The sequence below is a fragment of the Salvelinus alpinus genome, chromosome 4 (genome assembly GCF_045679555.1).
Source record: "Salvelinus alpinus chromosome 4, SLU_Salpinus.1, whole genome shotgun sequence".
Taxonomy (NCBI): domain Eukaryota; kingdom Metazoa; phylum Chordata; class Actinopteri; order Salmoniformes; family Salmonidae; genus Salvelinus; species Salvelinus alpinus.
This window is the reverse complement of record NC_092089.1, coordinates 73,081,774-73,090,901: the sequence shown is the minus strand read 5'-3', so window position 1 is coordinate 73,090,901 and position 9,128 is coordinate 73,081,774. Positions and strand designations below refer to the sequence as shown.

At 42.4% G+C, this 9,128-nt stretch overlaps 1 protein-coding gene across 2 annotated transcripts; it reads left to right on the top strand.

Annotated features, from left to right (window-relative positions):
- Positions 1–2,582: 2,582 nt before the first annotated feature.
- On the top strand, positions 2,583–6,975 carry LOC139574402 (protein sprouty homolog 1-like). Of its 2 annotated transcripts, none has more exons than XM_071398938.1 (2): positions 2,583–3,141; positions 4,907–6,975. In XM_071398938.1, exon 2 carries the CDS (start codon positions 4,962–4,964, stop codon positions 6,009–6,011), a length of 1,050 nt encoding a protein of 349 aa, XP_071255039.1. In that variant the 5' UTR covers positions 2,583–3,141; positions 4,907–4,961; the 3' UTR covers positions 6,012–6,975. The 2 variants fall into 2 exon arrangements, with proteins under 2 accessions (XP_071255039.1, XP_071255040.1); XM_071398939.1 differs by lacking the exon at positions 2,583–3,141 and adding an exon at positions 3,802–4,347.
- The last annotated feature ends 2,153 nt before the right edge of the window (positions 6,976–9,128 follow it).

Below are 9,128 nucleotides of genomic sequence, written 5' to 3'. Positions count from 1 at the left end.
TTGCCAAAACTTTAACAAGAAATTTGTGGAGTGGTTGAAAAACGAGTTTTAATGACTCCAACCTAAGTGTATGTAAACTTCCGACTTCAACTGTACTTCAGACTCTGACATTGCTCATCCTAATATTTAAATTTATCCTAATTCCATTCTTATACTTTTAAATGAGTGTGTATTTTTGTGTATGGTTAGATATTACTGCACTGTTGGAGCTAGGAACACAAGCATTTCGCTACACCTGCAATAACATCTGCTAAACCTGTATGGACCAATAACATTTGATTGGATTTTACTCCACTGCATTCCCAAAGAAAATATCTACATTTACTCCCATACATTTTCCCTGACACCCAAAAGTACTTGTTACATAGTTTTGAATGCTCAGACAGGACAGTAATATGGACCAATACACAGACCTATCAATATAATGCGTTGTCATCCCTACTGCCTCTGATCTGGCAGACTCACTAAACACAACTACTGCGTTTGTAAATGACGTCTGAGTCTGGGCGAGTGCCTCTGTCTGTCCATAAATAAAATAAATAAACAAGAACATTTTGGCATCTGGTTTGCTTAAGATAAGGAATTTGATGTATAGCATTACTTGTACTTTTTTACTTTTACTCAAGTATGACAATTGAGTACTGTTCCCACCACTGTACTTCAGTACATTTTAAACCAGACACTTTTAGACAATTTTCAAGTTGTATTTTGCTCGGTGACTTTCACTTTTACTTGAGTAATTTTCTATTAAGGTATATTTACTTTTACTCAAGTAAAACAATTGAGTACTTTTTCCACCACTGCTTTTTATAGAGGTTCATTGTTGACCTACTCACCACAGCCTGCTGACATAATGTAAGGTGGTCGAGATCTGGCTGTCTGACAGTCCTATCTGTATCTGTCGCAGATAGCGGCAGTATGCAGAGAGGCTGCCCTGCTGGCTCTGCAAGAGGACATGAAAGCACAGCTCTTCATGGGGAGACACTTTGAAAACGCCGTGAAGCCTCGCGTTCCAGACTCTCTCGTCCAGTCGTATATCAACTATCAACAGCAACGCGGCTTGAGTTTTTTCTGACGTCACAGTGGAAAAATGCCAACGCTGCGAGACTCTTTGCGGACCGACTGCAAATGTTTACCATAAATGCAGTTATCCACTGGAGTCGCAAGGGTTTCCCAATGGACATCAGTGAATAGCGAGAAATAATAGACCAGAATAGCCCATGTGATTTAATCAATAGGCTACTTCTGAATGTGCTCAGTAGGCCTAATTGTTAGTCTCCCTAAATAACTAATCTTAAGGCACAATTCTCTACAAAAGTGTTGTTTAGAAACCTGTTCTACCTGAAAAGCAATATTAGGCTACAATGTAATAAATTAATTGTTTCTCTATATGCTTGTTAATGCTTTTTAAAATGTTATCTTCATAAGACAAATCGATTATATTCGATTATATTAGGCATGGTAAAAAAAAAGATTACAATGCAGAAACATAGCCAACATCAATTCATTTAACCAAGGGTCTTTCTTAGGCTATTTTCAAAGCAGGAGTTATATATAACGCAGCACAGATTATTGAATGGCGTGAGAAGTTTGAAGGAAACGTTTGCATTCATCTTTAATAATGTGCACTTTCCATTTGCTTATTGGATATATCCAGGGTGAAAACAAGCACGGATGGTATATTAATCATTGCATCCATGGAAATCTGCTAATTGCTGTAGGGTCACCGTAAAATGTCTGACTTCTCTCCGCACTTCTGACAACTATGAAGAGGTTCCCATCTGTCGTTTGGGAATCCAGCAGGAATTGTTTTATCATCAAGCCTTAATTAAGCTTCCAAACTATTTTTGTTCTTGTATATATATCCACCCAAACACCAGAGACATATAAGCCTACAGATGCATTTATCAGTCCGTTAAATGTAGAAGTTTTGCAGAATTTGCTGACCCGAGATTGTATTGAGGTCATTCATCTATTGATTTTTCCATTTGAAGAGGGTAAATTGACTCTGTATTGAACTTCCTTTTCTCGTGGATCCGGATGTAGCGCATCCGCGACACCAATCAAACCAGACAGTCAAGAACAGAGGGGAGGCGGTGGGTGGGGGGAATCTTTCCCCTTGCTTGTGGGGTGCCTTTTTCTTAAGGGGGCTCCGAAGTTAAGTTTACTGAGCCACTGGGAAAATAAACAAATGAGTAGTGGAGGGATTTCCATTTCATTTTCTATATCGGCCATTTTATTATGGTATTTTAGATATAGACTGTAGGCCAACAGTATTACATACTTAGGCTACATTATTTTCTGCCTAGAGTTTTATGCGCATTTGTGTATTTCTAACTCTGCCAAACGTAAATGGAATGGTGAGATACCGTGAAATGCATCAAATAAAACAACGTTATCGATTCAAAAGGGATCATTTTGTTGCCACTGTTCAATAGTTTGCAACCACAAGAACGGAAATGAGTTTATCGGCTATTGTAAACCGTTCCACCTTAACTGCTGCACACATCTCTATCGCCCGGCCTTACACATCTGCCCAATGAATTAAGAGCGGATGCGATGTATCCTTTTTCAGTGGCGTGAATGGCCAATGGGAGTTGGCTTGTCGAGCAAACACTGAGCCCTACATTCTCATTCATTCAGTGCTCGACAGTCCTGCAGTGTTGATGAGAGCACGTCTTCGACTAGCGCTTGCTTTTGAGCATTCCGCACAACAAAAACCTACTTTTACTATTCTCCAAGCAGAATTAGAAGACTGAAAGCCATTGGATATACAATTATTTGTCTTCAAATCGTGAATTATTGTGCTTTTAAGAATCCTAAAGCTTTTCCCTGCAATTGTTATTCTGCTCTAGGACTAATAAACAGTGTTGTCTGACCAGATCGTTCTCAAGTGCGCAACTTTTAGGCTATTTGGTACCTATTCCATAAAGAACCGTTGATTTACCGTTTCTGGAGCACATTGGTGTAAGGCACCATATTTTGAGAAGGAATAACGAAAGAAGATACAACATCCGTATTTGGATTTAAAGCCGTCGTTACGAATTTTAAGAGCTAATTAAAATAAGCTTGGACTATTTCCTTGGATGGAGTTTTGGTATATTGGTTGATGGATTCGACGTTATGGATGGTTACAGATGGGTGCGTATCTCCCCTCAATGAAACATGTTGGAAATGTCTGGTTTATTCATAGATTCTTTGTTGCTAAAATGTAGACTGGATACAACGAACATTTCACAATTAATCTTCCTCGGTTAAGTAGGCTAATATACGCATAGGCTTCAGAACTCCAGCTCTGGAAACATTGTTGCCAGTTGCATGGACTATGCTTTTTGTTAGTATATGTCGAGATAGATGGGCTTGGGCACACGCATCATCTGGTGCTTGCATCTGTGGAGAGTTCGCTTCATATTGTACATGCTTGCTTGTGTCCTCTACTCGGAATGCCTATTTAACACAGACCATTCGACTCTCGAAAGGAATCAAAACGTTCATAGTTTGGTTCAGAGGGGAGAGCGATCACTCCGACGCGCAAACAAACACCCCACCCCCACGGTAGCCTAGTTTTCATTCATAAGCGTTTTCCCCCTTGTTTTTCTATTCATCTCTAGATCCGTTGATTTGATCCTCTGTGGTTTCTATCACATGGGACGTCTCTCGGTCAACTAAACCCTAGGGCATAGACATATTTGAAGTAGCCTACACTAGGACTGTCGGTGTATTTGTCCTTTTACAATACAATAATTTGGCCGCCCGTCTATCTACTGGCTAAACCTAGTTACTGTGCTCCGTGTAAGCTACTGTGGGGTTTCATGAAGTCAATCAATTATAGGGCTCTGCTTATAAGCAAGCTGTCTTCGCGCATATGCCTATCTGCAAATTGTATCGGTTTTTAAACTTGTTTGTATGCTTGCGTCATGTTGATTAGACTGACAAAATGTGTTTATGCCTATTGAGTAGGGTCCCGTTTGCGTTACAGTTTCAAGAGATTCGACTGACTTTATAGCCAGACCTACTACGGTTAATTCCAGAAGCTGTTGATATTTTAAACCAGTAATGGTATTGGCTTTAATTCAGTTGTCAAATGTGCTTGAAATTATATGGACATAAAGTTGACACTATTGTCGGGTTCTGTCGTGACTTTAGTTTTGTCACCACATTTCCTTCTAACCGTCTAGTAATCGTTTAGTAATCGAATAATACGCGAGGCAGCTAATTTTGTCCTATTGGGTCGTGGCCTCGTTCCGTCGCCTTGGCACATTTAAATGTTAACCAGTCATGCAAATGTAAACGAGGACGGGAAGTAGCCTATTTGTACTAAGTTTGGATGTGTGCATATTGAGGAAGGTATGAAAAGTCTCATTAATAGTCCACTTTCCCCCCCCACGGCTTGCATAAAAAACTAGTAGGGCTATGTGAACATGTTCTTAATTAGTTAAAAATATTGACTGCACTTGTCTTTTCCTACTAGCACTGACTTTGCTGATAACTTAACTTATTTGAAGAATAATGTACGTATTACGACTGATGTGGTTGTCTAACCTAGCTATTTTAAGATTAATTGACTAACTGGATAAATAGCGTCTGCTAATACTAAAATCGGAATGTAAACACACAATAGCATACTGCTCTCAATAGACTGTGCTCTTAACCCGTTTTATAATTTTATAACTTTGATGAAATTTGATCATCAATGAACAATGTTTGATCTATAAATTGAGACCATCCAAGGATCTATTGATGGTTCTACCTTTTCAGCTATTTAGCTTTTCCAATCAAAAGTTGAATCTAAAATGATAAAGGAACAGTTTTCCAAAACTCTACCACCCTATATTTCTCATTTGCAAATGACATCCTTGTCTTTACTGATAGCCCTTTCCTGTGTCTCTCTTGCTGTCCCTTGCAGGTTTTCCGATGCATGCCAAGTCCATGGTGAATGTCGGAAGTGGTGATCACCCCAGATGGCGCTCCAAAGTCAACATGGCCCTGGCGGTTCATTAGTGGTTATTCAGCAGCCTTCCCTGGAGGACCGGCAGAGGTCGGATTACGAGCGGGAGCTCCAACATGCCGCCATCCTTTCCCTGGACCAAATCAAGGCCATCCGCTCCAGCAACGAGTACACAGAAGGGCCCTCGGTGGTCCGGAGGCCCCCTGCACCGCGCATGGCGCCCAGGCCCGACAAGCAGCAGGAGAGGACTCACGAGGTGATCCTCGTCAATGTGAACAACAACTGCGAGCACCGGCCGATAGGGCAGGGCCACCACGGTGGGGTAGTGGTAGTAGCCGGGGGCCAGCAGTGTAGCGCCAGGGCCCCGGGCCTTAATCGCTCCACCAGTACAGGCAGTGCGGCTAGCTCAGGGAGCAACAGCAGTGTATCCTCTGAGCAGGGACTCCTGGCCCGCTCGCCTCCCTCTAGACCAGGGATGGTGGCCCTCCACCAGCACCACCACAGAGCCGAGCGTGCTCAGCCTGTTCGGACTCAGCCCAAGGCGCTGTTAGCCTCCCAGCAGGGCTTGCACCCGCTGCCGCCACTGGAGGCACCGCTCAAGCCCTCAGGGAAAGGGGACATGGCCTCTGGCCACCAGTTCATCTGCGAATGCTGCGGGAAGTGCAAGTGCGGAGACTGCACAGCCCCAAGGACCCTGCCCTCGTGCCTGGCCTGCAACGGCCAGTGCCTGTGCTCGGCGGAGAGCGCCCTGGAGCATGGCACGTGCATGTGCCTGGTCAAGGGCATCTTCTACCACTGTTCCAACGACGACGAGGGGGACTCGTGCGCCGACCACCCCTGCTCGCTGTCCCGCTCCCACTGCTGCTCACGCTTCCTCTGCATGGGATTACTGTCGGTACTGTTCCCCTGTTTGCTGTGCTACCCGCCCGTCAAGGGGTGCCTAAAGGCGTGCCAGGGCTGCTACGACCAAGTCAACAGGCCTGGCTGCCGCTGCAAGAACTCCAACACTGTCTATTGCAAACTGGAGCGCTGGTCCCACCAGGCCCAGGAAAAGCCTTCCTGATCCTGTATGTGTGTGTGTGGGTAGAGGGGCGGGCAGTCGTTCCCCTGTGTGGTTTTGACAATAATAATGATGATGACCATAATAGTCACTATTACTATTGATGTTTATCAAACATTGTAAGCACCTCCCACCCACTTCCTTTTCTCCTGATAGGAGTAAAGCACGGAATATGAAAACCACTCAATTCTTCTTTTTTCCCCCTTCCTTTTTGCAACAGGACCATGTTTTTACAGACCAGTTTTTGTCTTCAATGGTTGTTGTTTTTTTGTCTCTCTTCAGCTACTCATTAACACTCTTTTAGAAATAATGTTCTGTTAGCTAGGCAGTGTTTACCTGGTGCTGTAAGCTTCAAGTGAGAGCAGCCTCTTACCAAATCTGTGAAGGACTATCTAGCTAGGCGATATGTAGCTGTTACCACGTGTTCATAGCAAACCAGGATTGTTAGAATTCCCAGTTGCTACCCCACTCAGACCATGGCTAGCTGGGTTTCTGTGCTCGAGTTGCATTGTGGAAAGCACATCCATCTCATAGTATTCTGTTGGATATGCTTCTCCCCCTTCCCCACTCATCATTCACACACATTGTGGCATTTTTTCCCTTGTTTTTGTTTTGTAAATTGTATGCTCAAATCCATAAGAGTGATCTGGCTTTAGAAAAAAAAGAAAAGGAAAATGTCTTTTTTTTTTTTGTAAAAATATTTATTATGTGAAGCTCTATTATTTTATGATATTTATTGCAAAAGACAGTCTTAAATTTACTCATGTCTGAATATAACAATATCAATACTTACTGAAAAATGAAAGGGTGGCACAAAAGAATAAACTATGTTAACTTTAATGCAGAAAATATATTAATTAATTAAAAAAAATGTCTTGTGTCTTGATTATCCTCGTTACATTGACCCTTGGGAGTGTTTAACTCTGGTTTGAAAGCTTTCTGTGTAATAAGGCATTTCATAAGCAGTGATTGGGTCCAAGTTTAGTTCTTGCAACATTTCTTTGTGTAACGTGGAATAGTTTGGTGAACACCACTTTGCTGTACACTCTTTTGTTCATGTGTGGAATGCTGGTAAAAATGTTTTTACTTGAAGTGAGTCAGAACCACTTTTAACCTGAATGTTGCAAGCCCGTTATTTCGGGATTCTATTTATTTACTTGATTACTCTTTAAACTGATCATGTAAAATAAGCCTACATCTGAATGCAAAATGGCCACCAATGATACTAACTGGAAGTTCCAACACTTGATAAACTTCATCCCAGACAAGAGGTCACCCACAAACTAAGCAATGGCTTTAATCCCTGGTTTTAAAAGTTGCTACAGTATATCAGAATCTTCCCAACTCTCAAATGGTCTCCATATTGTGAGGCCACAGTATGTGTCTGAGAAATGAGAGCCACCTTTACAACTACCCAGGTCCACCTGTTCAAAGATAATAAACCTGCTATCAATGCCAAGCTTTTATTGCATGGTTCCTTCACTAAAGGTAAAGATGGGGCAGATACAGCCCCCCATTTGGCTGCCTGTTTTTGTCAGTCAATTTATCACTCTGGAAGTTTGCTGACCCCCAGGGGATGAGTCTTCACTTCTAAAGGTTAGTGAGTCTGAAATAGCAGAGCGGCAACAGGAAACACTAAAATACCAGGGTTTAACTTTGAGGGGGCAATTAGTATTTCAGACAATCTCAGTTTGGGGGGAGTGGGAAACTTGACCTCAGGAATAAAACAAGCACAGTTGTTCAGGGAGGTAAAGGCTAATGTGGATAAAATAACTAGGCTGGGTGGTAAACATTGAGTGGTATTTTTGTAGAAAACCAAAGAAGTGGCATTTTGTGATTTATCTGGTTAAGCTCTTGCAGGGAACAACCTGTAGGATTCCCTGTCACTGTGGTTCAACAATTTGCATGAACAGAACATGGCTCCTTTTTAATGTGCATTTCCATTTTTTGCTGGAATGTACCGTTTGTTCCTCTGAATGGTTGAGTGGGTTAGCGATTTGTCAATTTCCTGTTACCTTTCAGAGCTGCAATTCGAGACCCATTTGCTTCTGGACAATCGCAAACAATGGGAGGCCTCTTTTTTTCAGGTTTCACTTTAGATCCCTGACACAGGACAGAGCTAAAATTTTATTTTGGAGGCGGCTAACAGGAAGCAAATGTTTACTTAATATTTTCCAGTCTGACCCAAATAAGGAAATATATATTTGCTTGCCAGTTCCAGGTCTCAGTTTTTAACAAGAGTCCCTTAATAGCCTTGTTTTCCCCCCCCAAATTAGATGAAATACCAAAATAAGTTTTAAGTGTCTGAAAACTAGTTTCCTTTTTTATATATATCAGATTCCGCTCCATTAAATTATTTGTCATCGCCCCTACAAGCTTCCATATTCATCATCATTATGTCAAGTGCAGCAGTCTAAGGCACTGCATCTCAGTAAATAAAAGAAATGGTTAAAAGTCAACCTGAGTCACTATTAAGTAATTCCATGGCACAAGTGGCAGCAAAGCGAACTGGCTCCCTCGCACTTGTTGCAGAGTAAATTTAGCAGCACCACACGCCCACGGGGTGCTATTTTGGAGTGTGTAAAGCTTGGCGGCCCTACTCCCGGGGCCCTCTGACAGCATTGGGGCCTTGCGAGTGCAAACATGCATGATTACCCTGTGAGTCACCATGGTGGAACCTCCAACCCACAAGCTCTGCTGCCGGCCAGGGCTGTCCTTAGCTAGGGCACTGCTGCTGACGCTGAAGGTCTTCTATAAACACTGCCCGGAGGATTTGTCACCAAAGGCAAAGCTCCGCTTTCAGTTTGCCTAACCTAAGCGGATTTCCATTATTTTCTTAATACCGTCTAAATGGAAATTCGCTATGAGGGACAGCAGAGATGGGTTTGAGGGACAGGATGAGGGGTTGCTATGCCTCTCACTTGAGTTGGTTTGGTTTGCTTCCGTTATGTTGAAAATGTTTTTGCTCTTTGTTGGGCGAAACTGTTTCTGAGAAATAGAGAGAACCATCTGATGGTGAATACAGAAAATGTGCTATAAAATCATCTAAACAGAGTAAAATAAAAAATAACAACATATAACTCCGGTTACATCCAAGTTTCTATCTCGGGCTGGTTGGTA

Bases quoted from the DNA above. Each gene is read 5' to 3' on its own strand.
- LOC139574402 (XM_071398938.1), top strand. From the start codon at position 4,962: ATGGCGCTCCAAAGTCAACATGGCCCTGGCGGTTCATTAGTGGTTATT.